At 42.5% G+C, this 18,687-nt stretch overlaps 1 protein-coding gene across 2 annotated transcripts in view; it reads left to right on the forward strand.

Annotated features, from left to right (window-relative positions):
- Positions 1-852: 852 nt before the first annotated feature.
- The window catches only part of uvssa (UV-stimulated scaffold protein A), a 95,605-nt gene continuing 77,770 nt past the window's right edge, over positions 853-18,687 (forward strand). The window contains exons 1-4 of one of the 2 annotated variants that reach the window (XM_067982611.1): positions 853-1,215; positions 8,572-8,683; positions 11,466-11,796; positions 14,711-14,831. In XM_067982611.1, coding sequence (XP_067838712.1) covers positions 8,574-8,683; positions 11,466-11,796; positions 14,711-14,831 — 562 coding nt within the window. In that variant the 5' untranslated portion in view covers positions 853-1,215; positions 8,572-8,573. The remainder of the gene's footprint in view (positions 1,216-8,571; positions 8,684-11,465; positions 11,797-14,710; positions 14,832-18,687) is intronic. The other variant, XM_067982620.1, reaches the window with a different exon arrangement.

Here is an 18,687-nt window from a genome sequence, read left to right on the forward strand (position 1 = left end):
GTGAAGCACCGAGGGATTTTTTTTAATGTCAAAGGCACTACATAATGTATGTTGCTATAGGTCATCATCTTAATTGCAATTATTCTCTGCACTTGTGAAGGATGCTGGGATGAGGCAAATCGTTCATCATACTGAAGAGTTCAAATGTTCGGTGACAGAAATTAAAGTTTAGGAAGTTAAAAGTAAGAATTGAAAATAAGGTAGAACTTTTTCACTTGAAGGGTAACAAGAGTTTTGGAATAATTTGACAGGGAAAATTACTGAAGCAAGCAGTATTGGGTGCATTCTTGAAAGGGATTAAGAAAGGATATATAAGGTTCACCCACATTTTCTTTTCAAATGTTGCCTTACCTGTGCGTTTCCAGCATTTTCTGTTTTTATTACATAATAAAATTTTACATTGCTATTTAAAATGTTTTCAGAATCCTTACAAGTCTGTTTTTCTCGGTTAGAAAATGTTAGTCCTGCAATACTTTTAAGACCTGTTGTCAAATGGTAAACTACATAAGGAACTGGATAGGGTGAAGCACAGGAGTGCGATCAGTTTGAATTCTAGACGTTTTCTGTTACTAAAGCGGTTTAACTGAAAACGTTCTCATCATGAAATTAGGGATGGGCAATAAATGCTGGCCTTGCCCACATCCCATGAACGAATAAAAAAAAAGCGGGGGCGGGGAGAGTGGGTAAACTTACTTATGTTTTAAAAAGCTAAATGTTCAATGTCCACTTTACATGTTAGAAACAGCTCAAGAATCAGCTGGGGGGGGGGGGGGGAGAGAACCGCTCAGTCCACAGTTTGGCAGAACCAGCCCTCCCCTGTGCCCGGATCCAGCAGCGTCTCGATCCGCCTTCTCCATTCAAGATGGCGCCCCATTACACAAGACCGATCTACTGAGGCGGCCGCTACCTGACTCCTGTCGGCTCTGAATCGCTGCAGAACGAGTGTTTGACTGATCGTAAATCTATCCGGAGCGGCTCCGGCTGTTACCGTAAACCCTCAGCTGACGGCAGAAAGAAGGAAAAAGGGCACCGGGGCAAGTTGGGATCGGCGGCTCGTCTTCTCTAGAAACTTCCTCAGCTTCAGCGCGGGATTGGAACCGAACTCCAGGGCCGGAAGTCCCGCCCCTCACGCCGGACGGACCCTTCTGATTCGTAGTCGGACTTCCGTTCGGCTCCAACACTCGATTCCGATTGGCCGCAGTCGGTGTCATTCAGGTACGCGGCTGCCTTGGAGTTGGGCCCGGCAGTAACCGGCCGCTCAGTCGGGCTCGGACTGTCATAAGTCCCCCTTCTGTGTCTTTAAACAGGCTGCACTCATTTTGATCATAATGCTGCTAATATCGGCTCCTATATTGATAGCTCATCTTATATAATCTATATATAATTATCTCTCAACAACCACTTGCATTTATATAGTGCCTGTAACGTAGGAAAACGTCCCAAGGTGCTTCACAGGAATGTAATCAGACAAAAACGGTGATGCCGGTGATGGACTGGGGTTAACAAATGTAAGGAATCTTACAACAGTTGGACTATAACCTGCTGTTGTAAGATTCCAGACAAAAACTGACAAGGATACACAGGTGAGTTTTAAGGAAGGTCTTAAAGGAGGAGAAAGAGTCAGAGGTTTAGGGAAGGAATTCCTGAGCTTCAGGCCTCTATTGCTGCATGCACGGCTCCCAGTGGTGGAGTAAAGGGAATGGGGGATGCACAGTTCAGAGTTGGAGGAATGCAGAGTTTTTTATTCACTCATGGGATGTGGGTGTCATTGGCAAGGCCAACATTTATTGCCCATCCCTAATTGCCCTTGAGAAGGTGGTAGTGAGCTGCTTGCTTGAACCGCTGAAGTTCGTGTGGTGAAAGTTCTCCCACAGTGCTGTTAGGAAGGGAGTTCCAGGGTTTTGACCCAACGACGATGAAGGAACGGCGATATATTTCTAAGTCGGGATGGTGTGTGACTTGGAGGGGAATGTGCAGGTGGTGTTGTTGCCATGTGCCAGCTGCCCTAGTCATTCTAGGTGGTAGAGGTTTGGGAAGTGCTGTCGAAGAAGCCTTGGCGAGTTGCTGCAGTGCATCCTGTGGATGGTACACGGTGCGCAGGTGGTGAAGGGAGTGAATATTTAGGGTGGTGGATGGGGTGCCAATCAAGCGGGCTGCTTTGTCCTGGATGGTGTCACGCTTCTTGAGTGTTGTTGGAGCTGCACTCATCCAGGCAAGTGGAGAGTATTTCATCACACTCCTGACTTGTGCCTTGTAAATGGTGGAAAGGCTTTGGGGAGTCAGGAGGTGAGTCACTTGCTGCAGAATACCCAGCCTCTGACCTGCTGTTGTAGCCACTGTGTTTATGTGGCTGGTCCAGTTAAGTTTCTGGTCAATGGTGACCCCCAAGATGTTGATGGTGGGGGATTCGGTGATGGTAATGCCGTTGAATGTCAAGGGGAGGTGGTTAGACTCTCTCTTGTTGGAGATGGTCATTGCCTGGCATTTGTCTGGCGCGAATGTTACTTGCCACTTATCTGCCCAAGCCTGGATGTTGTTCAGGTCTTGCTGTATGAGGGCACGGACTGCTTCATTATCTGAGGGGTTGCGAATGGAACTGAACACTGTGCAATCATCAGCGAACATCCCCATTTCTGACCTTATGATGGAGGGAAGGTCATTGATGAAGCAGCTGAAGATGGTTGGGCCTAGGACACTGCCTTGAGGAACTCTTGCAGCAATGTCCTGGGGCTGAGATGATTGGCCCCTATCATTTTCCTTTGTGCTAGGTATGACTCCACCCATTGGAGAGTTTTCCCCTTGATTCCCATTGACATCAATTTTACTAGGGCTCCTTTGTGCCACACTTGGTCAAATGCTGCGTTGATGTCAAGGGCAGTCACTCTCACCTCACCTCTGGAATTCAGCTCTTTTGTCCATGTTTGGACCAAGGCTGCAATGAGGTCTGGATCCGAGTGGTCCTGGTGGAACCCAAACTGAGCATCGGTGAGCAGGTTATTGATGAGTAAGTGCCGCTTGATAGAAGAGTCGACGACACCTTCCATTACTTTGCTGATGATTGAGAGTAGACCGATGGTGCGGTAATTGGCCGGATTGGATTTGTCCTGCTTTTTGTGGACAGGACATACCTGGGCAATTTTCTGCATTGTCGGGTAGATGCCAGTGTTGTAGCTGTACTGGAATAGTTTGGCTACAGGCACTGCTAATTCTGGAGCACAAGTCTTCAGCACTACAGTCAGGATGTTGTCGGGGCCCATAGCCTTTGCTGTATCCAGTGCACTCAGCCGTTTCTTGATATCACGTGGAGTGAATCGAATTGGCTGAAGTCTGGTTTATGGGATGGTTGGGATATCGGGAGTAGGCCGAGATGGATCATCCACTCGGCACTTCTGGCTGAAGATGGTTGCAAACACTTCAGCCTTGCCTTTTGCAATCGTGCTGAACTCCGGGGATGGGGATGTTTACCGAGCCTCCTCCTCCCATTAGTTGTTTAATTGTCCACAATCATTCACGACTGGATGTGGCACAACTGCAGAGCTTTGATCTGATCTGTTGGTTGTGGAATCGCTTAGCCCTGTCTATAACATGTTGTTTCCACTGTTTAGCATGCATGTAGTCCTGTGTTGTAGCTTCACCAGGTTGGCACCTTATTTTTAGGTACGCCTGGTGCAGCTCCTGGCATGCTCCTCTACACTCCTCATTGAACCAGGGTTGATCCCCTGGCTTGTTGGTAATGGTAGAGTGAGGAATATACCAGGCCATGAGGTTATACATTGTGCTGGAATACAATTCTGCTACTGCTGATGGCCCACAGCGCCTCATGTCATTTTTGGATGGTTGTAGCGCTGGTGGAGGTTATACAGAGGGAGGGGCGAGGCCATGGACGGATTTGAACATGAGGATAAGAATTTTAAAATCGAGACATTACTGGACCAGGAGCCATGGTAGGTCAGCGAGTACGGGTGATGGGTGAGCGGGATTTGGTGCGGGTTAGAATATGTACAGCAGAGTTTTTGATGAGCTCAAGTTTATGGACTGTGGAAGATGGGAGGCCGGCCAGGAGAGCATTGGAATAGTCGAGTTTGGAGGTGACAAAAGCATAGATGTGACTTTGACTGTTTCAGTGCTGTGGTAGGGGCAAAAACCTGATTGAAGAGGTTCAAACGTGGAGTTGCAGGGAAGATGGGCACAGACTTGGGACACAACAGCATCTTCAAGGACTTTGGAGAGGAAAGGGAGGATGGAGATGGGACGACAGCTTGCAAGGACCGACATATCAAGGGTGGGTTTTTTGAGGAAGGCGTGATGATGGAAGATTACAACCATGTGGTGTCTTGCACTATGGGAATATATTTCCACAGTGAAGGACGCCAAAAGGCTGAATAGGGAAGGCAAGAAGGATTTTCTGGGTAATCTCAGTATATCGATCAAAGCAATGTTGTGGGTGTTGTATTTATGTATTTTCAGAAGGTATTCAATAAGGTGTCATATCAGGGACTTGTTACGAACATAGAGGCATCTTGTACATTGTAGCTGCATGAATCGTGGTTGCTGGGGGACATAAAGCAGAGAGTAGGAGTGTTTCGGATTGGTGAGATGTGGATGATGCTGTGCCCCAGGGATGTGCAAGGATCTCTTTTTTTTGTTTTTGGTTTATATAAACAACTAGTGAATCTCCTGCTGCGTTTCTCAGATATTCAGAACAAACTGAATTTCCTTTTAGGATGCATTAGAGATGCTGTAGGGATAGGGATGGGGATTGGCAGCTTATGAAGTCAGCAGCTGCAGGAACAACCGTATAACTGGTAGCTTTATAATAGGAAACGGCTATGAAGATGCCAACTAGAGGCATAACACAATGGGGCTGCCCAAATAAGGAGTGTGACCTAAATAGAAAATTTAATATATTGTAGATTTATATATGACTCCCCTGTAATATCATTTTGCTTACCAAAAGAGAGCCACCACGGTCACAGTAGTTTTGCAGCTATGGGGTTTCCAGTGTTTTACAGGGAAAAAATTCTCTGGAAGGAAAACTCTTAAACTGCTTGATAAGGATGGTAATTCTTTTTTTGCCCGATTCCAATATGGCTGACTTGTACATTTCCTGCAGCTAGAATGATAACGAGAAACAAGGGAGACATTCAAACTCTGGAGGCTGTGCAGAGAAGAGTCATGAGGCTGATTCCTCATGTTAGAGGTCTGACTTATGAGGAAAGACCAGAGAAATTTGGGGTTTTCCGTCTGGAAAGGATGCATCTGAGAGGTGCTCTTGTAGAGGTATATAAAATAGTAAATGGTATGGAAAAGGGTAATCCGGAATGCTACTTCAAAATAAAACAATGGGAGTAGGGCAAGGGGACACAGGCTCAAACTAGTCAAAGGTAACTTTAGGACAGATATGAGGTTATTGAGGTTATTCCTCACATAGAGAGTGACCACTTGTAATTTAGTTTCAGAAAGTGGTGAAGGTGAAACCCCCGGGATCATTTCAGAAATAATTAGATGCTGCAATTGGGGGAGTGTAGGGTTGTTCTGGATGGATGAATTAAGATGAGCTGAATGGCCGCTTGTAAGGAAACAGGCCATTCGGCCCAAGAGGTCCATGCTGGTGTTTATGCTCCATACGAGACTGCTGACTAACCTGATTGAATTTTTTTGAAGAGGTGACTAAAGTAGTGGACAGGGGAATGTCAATGGATGTTATTTATATGGACTTCCAGAAGGCATTTGATAAGGTCCCACATGAGAGACTGTTAGCTAAGATAGAAGCCCATGGAATCAAGGGAAAAGTACGGACTTGGTTAGGAAGTTGGCTGAGCGAAAGGCGACAGAGAGTAGGGATAATGGGTAGGTACTCACATTGGCAGGATGTGACTAGTGGAGCCCCACAGGGATCTGTCTTGGGGCCTCAATTATTCACAATATTTATTAACAACTTAGATGAAGGCATAGCAAGTCTCATATCTAAGTTTGCCGATGACACTAAGATTGGTGGCATTGTAAGCAGTGTAGATGAAAACATAAAATTACAAAGTGATATTGATAGATTAGGTGAATGGGCAAAACTGTGGCAAATGGAATTCAATGTAGACAAATGTGAGGTCATCCACTTTGGATCAAAAAAGGATAGAACAGGGTACTTTCTAAATGGTAAAAAGTTAAAACCAGTGGATGTCCAAAGGGACCTAGGGATTCAGGTACATAGATCATTGAAGTGTCATGAACAGGTGCAGAAAATAATCAAGAAGGCTAATGGAATGCTGGCTTTTATATCTAGAGGACGAGAGTACAAGGGGGCAGAAGTGATGCTGCAGCTATACAAAACCCTGATTAGATCGCACCTGGAGTACTGTGAGCAGTTCTGGGCACCGCACCTTTGGAAGGACATACTGGCCTTGGAGGGAGTGCAGCGCAGGTTTACTAGAATGATACCCGGACTTCAAGGGTAGTGTTACGAGGCGAGATTACACAAATTGGGGTTGTATTCTCTGGAGTTTCGAAGGTTACAGGGTGATCTGATGGAAGTTTATAAGATATTAAGGGGAACGGATAGGGTGGATAGAGAGAAACTATTTCCGCTGGTTGGGGATTCTAGGAGTGGAGGGCACAGTCTAAAAATTAGAGCCAGACCTTTCAGGAGTGAGATTAGAAAACATTTCTACACACAAAGGGTGGTAGAAGTTTGGAACTCTCTTCCGCAAATGGCAATTGATGCTAGCTCAATTGCTAAATTTAAATCTGAGATAGATAGCTTTTTGACAATCAAAGGTATTAAGGGATATGGGCCAAAGGCGGGTATATGGAGTTAGATCACAGATCAGCCATGATCTTATCAAATGGCGGAGCAGGCACGAGGGGATAAATGGCCTACTCCTGTTGCTATGTTCCAATGTTCTTATGCTCCCTCCCTACTAATGAAGCTGTTGACTTCATAAGATACCAATCCCCATCTCTATCCCTACAGCATCTCTAATACACTCTAAAGGAAATTCAGTTTGTTCTGAATATCTGTGAAAGGCAGCAGGAGATTCACTAGTTGTTTATGTAAACTGAAAGCAAAAGATGTCCCAGCACATCCCTGGGGCACAGCATCACCCACATCTCACCAATCCGAAACATATCCATTACTCCTACTCTCTGCTTTATGTCCCCTAGCAACCACAATTCATGCAGCTACAATGTACAAGATGCCTCTATGTTCATAACAAGTTCCTGATGTGACATCTTATTAAACACCTTCTGAAAATGCATTAGTACAACACCCACCACGTTGCCTTGATCGATATACTGAGATTTCCCAGAAAATCCTTCTTGCCTTCCCTATTCAGCCTTTTGGTGTCCTTCACTATGGAAATATATTCCCATAGTGCAAGACACCACAAGGTTGTAATCTTCTGTCGTCACCCCCCTCAGAAAACCCACCCTTGATACCTCGGTCCCTATAAGCTACCGTTCCATCTCCAACCTCCCTTTGTGCTCAAGTCCTTGAAGGTGCCTTTGTCTCCTAAGACCTTGTGATAATTAATTGAGTGTACCCCTCAAATGTGGGCTGTTAATTATGTTTTTGTCAAATTGAGAAATGTATAGTACAGAATTGAATAAATAATATTTTTTTTATTTGTTCTCTGGATGTGGGTGACACTGGCAAGACTGCATTTATAGCTTATCCCTAATTGCTCAGAGAATGTGATGCTGGGCCTTCTCCTTGAACTGCTGGAGCCTTTGTGGTGTTGCTGCTCCCACAATGGTGTTAGGTGGGGAATTCCAGAATGTTGATCCAGTGACAATGATCGAACAGTGACCTATGTCCAAATCAGGATGGTGTGTGACTTGTAGGGGAACTTCGAGATGATGGTGTTCCCACAACATTGCTCATCCTTCTTTGTGGTAAAGGTCATAGGGGAGGGAGGTTCTGTCAAAGTAAACTCAGTGAGTTCCTGCAGTACATCCTATAGATTGTGACTGCTGTACGTACAATGTGTGGACGGTGGAGATAGTGGATATTGTGTGTCGTAGCAGGGATATTAATCAAGCAAACTGTTCTGTCCATGATTGTGTTGAGCTTTTTGAGTGTTTTTGCAACTGCACCTATCCAGGCGAGTGGTGAGTATTCCATCACGCTCCTGATCTGAGCTTTGTAGATGCTGGAGAGGCTTATCATACATGGATTCTGGATGAAGCAGGCTTGATGGGCTAAAGGCCTTTTGTGATTCTAGATTTTTTTCTTGATCACCTTCCCCAGGAAGTGTGTGATCGCAGCCCAGTGCTATTTATCCTCTGATGATTTTTTTCCCCTCCCTGTCCTATTGGGGATGGCCTGGCTTTCACACGTCAACTATACAATATATGCAGCTGAGATTGGTAACTCACTATATCTGATAACTGCCTGCCTTATTTATTGTGTAAGACTTGGCTAGAGCTTTTGGCATTGGACTATTAAATGTTCATAGTACATGTTCCTGTAACCCAGTTACAACAACAAATTAATTATTCAAGTCAATTTTGGGAGTGGATGGATTCAGAACCTTTGTGTTATAGTGTATTTATGTTGTTATTCCTTCTTTGCAGTAATGGAAGTTCAGCAGCATGAGAAGCTTTCTCAGTTGGTAGAGGATCTCACCACCTCTGGGCAGCCAGTGCTAAACCCAGAAAAGATGAAGGAGCTAAAGAAAATTTGCAAGTATGGACTTGTACATTGCTAAATTACAGTGTTTGCTGAAGGAGCGCACAGTGGCACATTGTGTTGGAATGGTGGGCTGCAGGCTTGTGCCAGTGTTTTCTTACATTCTGAATTTCTGCTCCACCATCAGAGGCACGTACAAAGGGGCAGATATTTTCCTGTGAGAAGGGAGGGTTAACTGGAAGGTGAGTCACCGCAGCCCACCATTCCACACCTTCAAGTAGTTGGTTGGGGAAGTGTTGGTAGAGGCTGGGAGCAAGTTGCTTGCCTGTACTCATAATTGAAGAATAGTATTAGGTGAAGGCGAGGATTATTTTTAAAAGAGCTATTATCTATTAGAGCAGATGTGATTTTTAAAAATCCAGTGGAAATTGACAATCTTAAAAGTAAATCCCCAACCTGAATTACTGAAGCAAAACTTATTTTATTGGTGGTAAATCGCTTATCACAATTAAATTATTCAAAGAATTTAAATCCTGAATGTGTATGTTCAGTTTTATTCCCAAATGTTGTTGCTCCCTTTGGTCTCAACAGATTGCTTCACTTACATTTTTTTTAAAAATTGCTTGCTAAGGGATTTTCTTCATGACTGTAGTTGAACTATTTCGTAACCAAAAAACATTGTTCTCCATTTGAAAGCAATGGCTAACTAAGTGCCAAAGAAAGTGACTGCATAAATATCTCCATGTTTTTTCGGTAACATCCTGGATGTTTTGTCCTTATGTGAAGCACTTTGCATTTCTGTACATTGAATTTCATCTGCCACCTGCTTGCCAATTCCCAAGTATATTCAAATCCTGTTCAGCTTTGCCGTCTACCACGTTCAGCAGCTTTGTATCAAAGAATCCTACAGCACAAAAGGAGGACATTATGTAATAAATTGGATAGCCAGCTGGTGAAGGATAGAATACTAGAGCCTGGTATTCAGTTGCTTCCAAGCCTTTATTCATAAAGATCCACATTACCCACTGTGCACTCCTTAGATAAGCTCTCATTTAAGTGCATATGAGAGTCCCCAGTTGATACCACCTGAATACAATTAACACTGATATAAATCATGGATACAATTAACACATTATACCAGCTCTTTGAAAGAGCTAGCCAATTAGTCCCACTCCACTGCTCTTTCCTCATAGTCCTGCAATTTTTTCCCTTCAAGTATTTATCCAATTCCCTTTAGAAAGTTACTATTGAATCTACTTCCACTGCACTTTCAGGCAATGCATTCCAGATCATCATAACTCACTGCGTTAAAAAAAAAATTCTCCTCCTCTCACTGGCTCTTTTGCCACTGTAAATTTAGCCATTCTGCTTGTGATTACTAGCTCCAGATCATTTAGGGAGCTATAAAACAAAAGAGTCCTGTGGGACCACAATGGTAACATTCTCCCAGGCTGATGATAATCCCTGTGCCAGCACCCTCTGGATTCTATCAGTCTAATTAATGCACAACAGTGCCTGTGAAGCACTGGTACTGAGTATTGCACTCTGCTGTGAAGTGAGAAGGTACAGATTTCCATCCATCGTTCTTCAAATGCTGAGTTCTGAATCTCACCTATGCTACCCTAAATAGAAGTTAGGTGCTTTCCCAAGTCCAGATGGTCCCAAACTAATCTGGGCCTCTCTTGCACAGTTTCTAACGGATAACTGGAGATTGGTATTGGCTTAGCACGCACCCTCTTAATTAGGAAATGATTTGGAGTGGGAGGAGAACCAAGAGGATTGAGAAAATTGGGGAATAAATAGAATTCCCCAAGCTGCAGTCTTGAACTATGAATAAATTCTGATGAAGTTAATAAATAAACATTTTTTTCATAGCTTATAACTTTGAGTTTCTAAATCTGTCTTTGGCCTAGTGGATAAAGGCATCACCGAGTGTAGTCAGGAGTGTGATGGAATACTCTCCACTTGCCTGGATGAGTGCAGCTCCAACAACACTCAAGAAGCTCGACACCATCCAGGACAAAGCAGCCCCCTTGATTGGCACCCCATCCACCACCCTAAACATTCACTCCCTTCACCACCGGTGCACAGCGGCTGCAGTGTGTACCATCCACAGGATGCACTGCAGCAACTCGCCAAGGCTTCTTCGACAGCACCTCCCAAACCTGCGATCTCTACCACCGAGAAAGACGAGCAGCAGGCACATGGGAACAACACCACCTGCACGTTCCCCTCCAAGTCACACACCGTCCTGACTTGGAAATATATCGCCGTTCCTTCATTGTCGCTGGGTCAAAATCCTGGAACTCCCTTCCTAACAGCACTGTGGGAGAACCGTCACCACACGACTGCAGCGGTTCAAGAAGGCGGCTACCATCACCTTCTCAAGGGCAATTAGGGATGGGCAATAAATGCTGGCCTCGCCATCCCATGAACGAATTTTAAAAAGTATAAAGCCATACTTGTGGCTTGTAGATTTTTAAAAAGTTTTTTTACAATAGCTGCTTAGAAATAAACACACCGATGAGGCTTTGCTGAAACACTCCAATGTGGGTGTAGTAATCATATGGAATACTGGACATAGTGGCCCTAAAATTCTGCAGAATTCTACTGTTTTCCTGCTGTAGCGCTACCAGAACCTCCAGGGAAATTGTAAAAGTCTGTTTTTAGCCGTTTAACTCCTTTTCCCTTAAGTCGGGGAGGGGGTGGGAGGTGGGATGCCTGCTGGCCCTCTGCTGGAGTTAGGGCAGGATACCCCTCATGGAACTTCAGGGCCACTATATACAAATAAATATACTTCAAATCCTAGACCATTACTTAAAATATATATTTTTTACAGGTCATCTGAGGATCACATCAAGCATATGTACCACTTACTTATGACGCAGTTGAACCAAGACCATGCAGAGATCCGCCTGTCTGCTTTCCAAATAGTAAATGAACTATTCGTGCGTTCAAATCAGTTTCGGACGCTGCTTGTTTCAAACTTTCAGGAATTCTTGGAGTTAACGGTGGAAACAGATTATCAGCAGCCTCTGCCGCCACCAAAAGAAACAGCTCAGAAATTGAAGGAAATGGCAATTAAATCTGTACAGGAATGGCAAGAGAAATACGGGGATGCTTACAAGAAACTCTCTCTGGGTTACCATTTCCTAAAACAAATTAAAAAGGTGAATATTTTTTGTCTTTTTTATTAAGTATTTCCCTGCTTCATTTCTCTTCAATTTAGGTATTTGAGAAGTTAAATGCTAAATATATTTGAAATGGAAAGTAGAAAAATGTGCTTAGATAATGATTTGTTCCAAATCTTAAAATCTGTATGTCATCTACAGCAAACTTGTGAAGTCTTAGACTTATAAGAATCTTGTAAGAATTTGTCCGGTTCCTACGTGTGACACCATTAAAGAGTTACACTTTTTTTTTAAAAAAGGAAAGACAATCTGAGCTGTAAACGATCTTGCGTTATGCCCAAGAACAATTAGCTTCTTAACGACCAAAGAAGGCACAACAATGACACTTTATAGCCTTAAAAGATCACAAAGTTACAACAGTTGCATTTTAGTAGCAGAGTGATGCACTGTATTACATGATATAATGTCCCCTACCAGAGGAAATAGTTTCCCCCTATTCACTTTATCAAGCTCTTCATAATTTTAAAATGCTAGTGAAATCTCTTAATCTTTTCTGCTCTAGTGGAAACAGTCCCAGTATCTCAAGTCTCTCCTCACAACTTCCCACTCCTGGCATCATTCTGGTGAATGGATGGTCTCTATGGCTTAAATGTAGCTTCGATAATGGGACACCCGAAACTGCACACAGTACTTTAATTATGGCATAACCAATGTTTTGTACAGATCCATCATTACCTTTTTACTGTTGTACTCTATGCCAATATTTATAAAATGCAAAATGCTGTTGGCCTTTTTTTGTCTTTAGCTGTATGTGTACTTTCAGGGATTATGTATTTGAACATGTAATCCTCTCTTCAGTAACACCCTTTATTGCATTTCCATTCACTGTATATTCCTATTCCTTGTGTTTTCTCCCAAAATATATTACTTCACACTTGTCCACTTGAATTGCATCTGCCACCTGCCAGCACATTCTGCTAACCTGCTTATGTCTTCCTCAAGACTTTTACTTGCCTTCTCACTGTTTGTCAAACCTCATCATTTTGTTTCGTCAATAAATTTTGAGATTGTGTTCCCTGTACCCAAGTCCAAATCATCTGTATATACCCAGAACAAAAGTGGATCCGGTGCTGACCCCTGGGCTGTATCACTCCCAACCTTTCTTCGGTCTGAACAGCATTCATTTACATTAACTTATTGTTTCCTGTCCATCAACCTATTTACTATCCATGCTGCTCCATTTCCACTTTTGTAACAAGCCTTTTGAGACACCTTTTGAAAATCTATATATACTACATCTACTGCGTTCCTTTAATCCATCCGATTGGTCACCTCTTCCAAAAACTTTACTAAATGTGTCAAGCAGACTTGCTTTTAATTAATCTGTGCTGACTGTTCTTGATTAACACATGTATTTCTAAATGCTCACTAATTTCTAGTTCTAATTATGAGTTCTAAGAGTTTGCTCACAACTGATTTTAGATCAACTAGCCTATAGTTACCCAGTTTATCCTACTCAAACAAGGATATTACATAGAGTATTAAGTCTTGAGCACTGCGGGAGTAATGAGTTGAAGTTTAGGTTTGTTCCTATGGATATGATCTCTAATTTGGCTCTTGTCATCTAATCTGCTGTTACCATGACCCATTTACTCTTGTCTTGCCCAGAAAATATCAAGGACTGAACAGGACATAATTTGATGTATAACTAATTGCCACTACTGCTATGTCAAGGATAAAATGATTGTCAGCTTATTCACCACTGAACAATAATCTGGTATATCCAGGAAGGCTGAAAAAAACATAAAAAATATATTGTGCACTTAGGCATTTTGCAATTGCACAGACATTGAAGCAGAATTACATAAACAAAGTATGCTACTTCAATTGTATGAAGGAAGGCAGTGTTCCTCTTCTTCAGCTTATATGTCACCCATGCTATGTGCTGTCTCCTGGCCAGTGATTGCCATTATTAGCTCTTTGAGGGGGTTGTTGGGTTTGGCCTACTGAAATTCTCTTCAATTTGTGCTCATTGCTTTTCTGAATGAGCAGATATTTTGTACGGATTCTTTTAGACTGCAGCACAGTTTTATTGCCTTATGCATAGCTTATCATAAAGTAACTGAGTCAATTGTAATTGCCAGCTGTATGTGTGAACAATTATAGTAAGTGTTCAATTTTTCAAAGCTGCATCTTTCTACATGACGCTTTTTGGCCTGCTGTACTAGTTCTCAACCATCTTCAGTATCTTGTTTTGTGCTAAAATTGCAGCAGGTTATTAAATAAATTTGGGTTAAGCATACTAAGGTACTCAAACAAGGTTGTTTGATGTCTGTTTGATTTGCATAAATGCCATCTTACATATATTTCAGGATATGTATTTTTCCAACCATCCTCAATTCTCATCCTGGCAATCTTCTTCAAATCAGAAACTTTGTCCCAGATATCCCTTCATCTTGTTGACAGGGCAATAGTCTCTCACACCTGCATCATAGTCTGGTAATTAGTGTGTTGCCCCTCTGCATTGTCCTGAACAGTTCTCCTTGCGCTCTCAGTGATCTGATCTGCAGAACTTTGTAAATTGTGATTTCCATTGCCAGGACTGCCCTGCATTTCTCCCATAAATTGCAAAATCCACTGTTACACTGGCTCAAAGAGCTGTATTTTTAGTGGTTGTTACTGTTTAATGCTGCCGATAAGTAGCATTCTTGTGCTTTTGAATTGGCCACTCAGTTTTGTGTTACTTTTTGCACCCACTAATGCATTTCAGCCTCCAGAAAGGTGTGTGTTCCTATGAGTGATTTATTTTCTACATAAAAAAGGGTTTTAAAAAAAGTACTTTGTGTACGAAGAGGAATTTCACTTCTTTGATGTTGTGCTTTAATATTCACTGCAACGCTTTTATTAAACCTCATTGCGTCAAGTGTTTTATTTTTATCTCATTGACATTTAGGTGGATTTCCAAGATGTTCGGGCTAGAACTCAAGCTGAGAGGAAGCGAGAGGAAGAGAGATTGAAACGGCTGGAGAATATTAATAAAGCAAAAGTGAAGAGAGTGGAACAAGAAATGGAAGGTGTGCGACTAATTCCATTTTTCTTGTTGATTCTATTTATTTAAATAAAGTAGACTCAATGTTGAAAAGAGTAAGCGAGAACACTAGGCAAGAACCTCTGGAACCAGTTCCAGGTCCCAGATGTGCAGTGGAGCACCTCGTGCTTTGACATTCCCATGACCTCATCTCAGATCATGGAAACAGGGTCATTAGAATAATGGTGGGTGACCCGCACTTGTAAATTTACAACAGAGGTGTCTGCCCTGCTGTGCCACCAGCCGCTTCAAGAGAGTGCACCTTAAACCCTCATCAGGCCAAAGAGTGAGGTAAGTACAAATTTTTTGTCCCCACGGGGAATTTTGGCTGACATTTTGAAGGTAATTAACACCTATTGTAGGTACACAACTGAACCACTGGATGGAAGAGGAGCACACTGGGTGGAATTCCTAGAGGACCCAGAGTACACTCCAGATACACCTCCAAAATACTGCTGGGATGTAAGTGAGGCAGGCAGCAGATATCCCCTCCCCTAGCCAGAGTTTGTGAGCTATTTTACATGGGACGGGAATGTGATGGATCTGGGTTCTGCTCTTCCACCACCCTCAACCTCACTCTGCTACAAATCCACCTGAATCATGCATCCCCAGAAGAGCAGACTTACTGCGCTACGATGTTGTAAGAAGTAGAGACGAGTGGTACCCAGCTTGGGCTTTAATAATCTGAAGGTTGTAGGAGAAAGGGAGCTTTAGGAAAATAAGGAGCTTTTGTTTTTGAGATCTTGAGAAAAAGTTGGAGTAGGAGCAGTAAGCAGATATGTGTTGAATTTTATACAATTAAACATTCAGTATAAGATGATGTGGTGCCTTCCACTGGGATTTTGAATGGTTGCAGTATTTGTGGATAATTATGCCTTATAATCTCAGAACTGGTCTTTGCTCTAAGATGATCATAAGACCTTACCACTGGCAATAGATTAGGAGTTTCTAAATATACTTAAAACCTGCAAAGCAATATAGGAACAGGAGTAGGCCATTCAGCCCCTCGTGCCTGCTCCGCCATTTGATAAGATCATGGCTGATCTGTGATCTAACTCCATATACCTCCTTTGGCTGCCAAAAAGCTATCTATCTCAGATTTAAATTTAGCAATTGAGCTAGTATCAATTGCCATTTGCGGAAGAGAGTTCCAAACTTCTACCACCCTTTGTGTGTAGAAATGTTTTCTAATCACACTCCTGAAAGGTCTGGCACTAATTTTTAGACTGTGCCCCCTACTCCTAGAATCCCCAACCAGCGGAAATAGGTTCTCTCTATCCACCCTATCCGTTCCCCTTAATATCTGATAAACTTCGATCAGATCACCCCTTAACCTTCTAAACTCCAGAGAATACAACCCCAATTTGTATAATCTCTCCTCGTAACTTAACCCTTGAAGTCTGGGTATCATTCTAGTAAACCTACGCTGCACTCCCTCCAAGACCAATATGTCCTTCCGAAGGTGCGGTGCCCAGAACAGTTCACAGTAATCCAGGTGCGGTCTAACCAGGGTTTTGTATAGCTGCAACATAACTTCTGCCCCTTTGTACTCTAGTCCTCTAGATATAAAGGCCAGCATTCCATTAGCCTTCTTGATTATTTTCTGCACCTGTTCATGACACTTCAGTGATCTATGTACCTGAACCCCTAGGTCCCTTTGGACATCCACTGTTTTTAACTTTTTACCATTTAGAAAGAACTCTGTTCTATCCTCTTTTGATCCAAAGTGGATGACCTCACATTTGTCTACATTGAATTCCATTTGCTATAGTGAATTCCATTTGCTACAGTTTTGCCCATTCATCTAATCTATCAATGTCCCTTTGTAATTTTATGTTTTCATCTACACTGCTTACAATGCCACCAATCTTTGTGTCATCGGCAAACTTAGATATGAGACTTTCTGTGCCTTCATCTAAGTCGTTAATAAATATTGTGAATAATTGAGGCCCCAAGACCGATCCCTGCAGGACTCCACTAGTCACATCCGGTCAATGTGAGTACCTACCCATTATCCCTACTCTCTGTCGCCTTTCGCTCAGCCAACTTCCTAACCAAATCCGTACTTTTCCCTCTATTCCATGGGCTTCTATCTTAGCTAACAGTCTCTTACGTGGGACTTTATCAAACGCCTTCTGGAAGTCCATATAAATAACATCCATTGACATTCCCCTGTCCACTACTTTAGTCACCTCCTTCAAAAAATTCAATCAGGTTTGTCAGGCACGACCTACCTTTCACAAATTTATGCTGGCTCTCTCTGATTAACTGAAAATTCTCGAGGTGTTCTGTCACCCTATCCTTAATTATAGACTCCAGCATTTTCCCCACAACAGATGTTAGGCTAACTGGTCTATAATTCCCTGGATTCCCCCTCTCCTTTCTTAAAAAGCGGAGTGACGTGCAATTTTCCAATCTAGAGGGACAGTTCCTGAATCTAGAGAACTTTGAAAGATTAGAGTAAGGGCATCTGCAATGTGCTCCTCTACTTCCTTTAAAACCCTGGGTTGGAAACCATCTGGTCCTGGGGATTTGTCACTCTTTAGTGCTATTATTTTCTTTATTACTGTTGTTTTACTTATGTTAATTTTATTGAGTCCCTGTCCCCGATTCAATATTAGTTTTCTTGGGATTTCTGGCATGCTATCCTCTTTTTCGACATGTCCACCATTTCTCCATTGTCAATGACAATATCCCCACTTTCAGTTTTAAGTGGCCAACACTGCTCCTGACCACCCTCTTTTTCCTAATATAACTATAAAAGTTCTTCGTATTGGTTTTGATATCCTTTGCAAGTTTCTTTTCATACACTCTTCTTGTAGCTCTTACTATCTGTTTTGTGACCCTTTGTTGATCTTTGTATCTTTCCCATTCGCCAGGATCTGTGCCATTTTTTGCCTTTTTGTATGCCCTTTCCTTATGTCTTATACTGTCCCTTACCTCTTTAGTTGTCCATGGCTGTTTTTTTTGGCAAGTAGAGTTCTTGCCTCTCGGGTATAAACCGATTCTGTATCACGTTAAATGTTTCTTTAAACATTTCCCACTGATCATCAGTCGTTTTACCCATTAACAGATTTGCCCAGTTTACTGTGGACAGTCTCTGACTCATCCCATTGAAGTCAGCCTTACCCAAGTCTAGAATCTTAGCAGCTGATTCACTTTTTTCCCTTTCAAACACTACATTGAACTCGATCATGTTATGATCGCTATTGGATAGATGTTCACGCACAGTTAAGCTGTTAACTAAATCTGGTTCATTACTCATTACTAAATCTGGTATGGCTTGCCCCCTTGTTGCCTCCAGGACATACTGCTGTGGAAAACTATCCCGGACAAACTCAAGAAATTCACTACCTTTCTGACAATTGCTAGTCTGCTTTTCCCAATCTATGTGAAGGTTAAAGTCCCCCATTAAGACCACTATGCCTTTGTTACACGCTTGTCTAATCTCTGCATTTATACAATCTAGCACTTCAGAGCTGCTGCCAAGGATCCTATATACAACTCCCACTATAGTCATAGATCCTTTCCTATTTCTCAATTCAACCCATAAGGTCTCTATTGGCTGCTTACCCCTCGTTATATCCTCCTTTATCATTGAAGTGATTTCATCTCTAATCACTAAGGCTACTCCTCCCCTCTTCCATTTTCCCTATCTCTCCTGTGGACCTTATAACCTGGTATATTTAGTTCCCAATCCTGACCATCCTGCAGCCATGTCTCAGTAATAGCCATCACATCATACCCTCCAATTTGAATTTGAACCTATATTTCATTTAATTTATTCCTTATACTCCATGCATTTGTATATAGAACTCTTAGTTGGGCCACACACCCTAGCC

This window comes from Heptranchias perlo, chromosome 1 (genome assembly GCF_035084215.1).
Source record: "Heptranchias perlo isolate sHepPer1 chromosome 1, sHepPer1.hap1, whole genome shotgun sequence".
NCBI classification, from domain to species: domain Eukaryota; kingdom Metazoa; phylum Chordata; class Chondrichthyes; order Hexanchiformes; family Hexanchidae; genus Heptranchias; species Heptranchias perlo.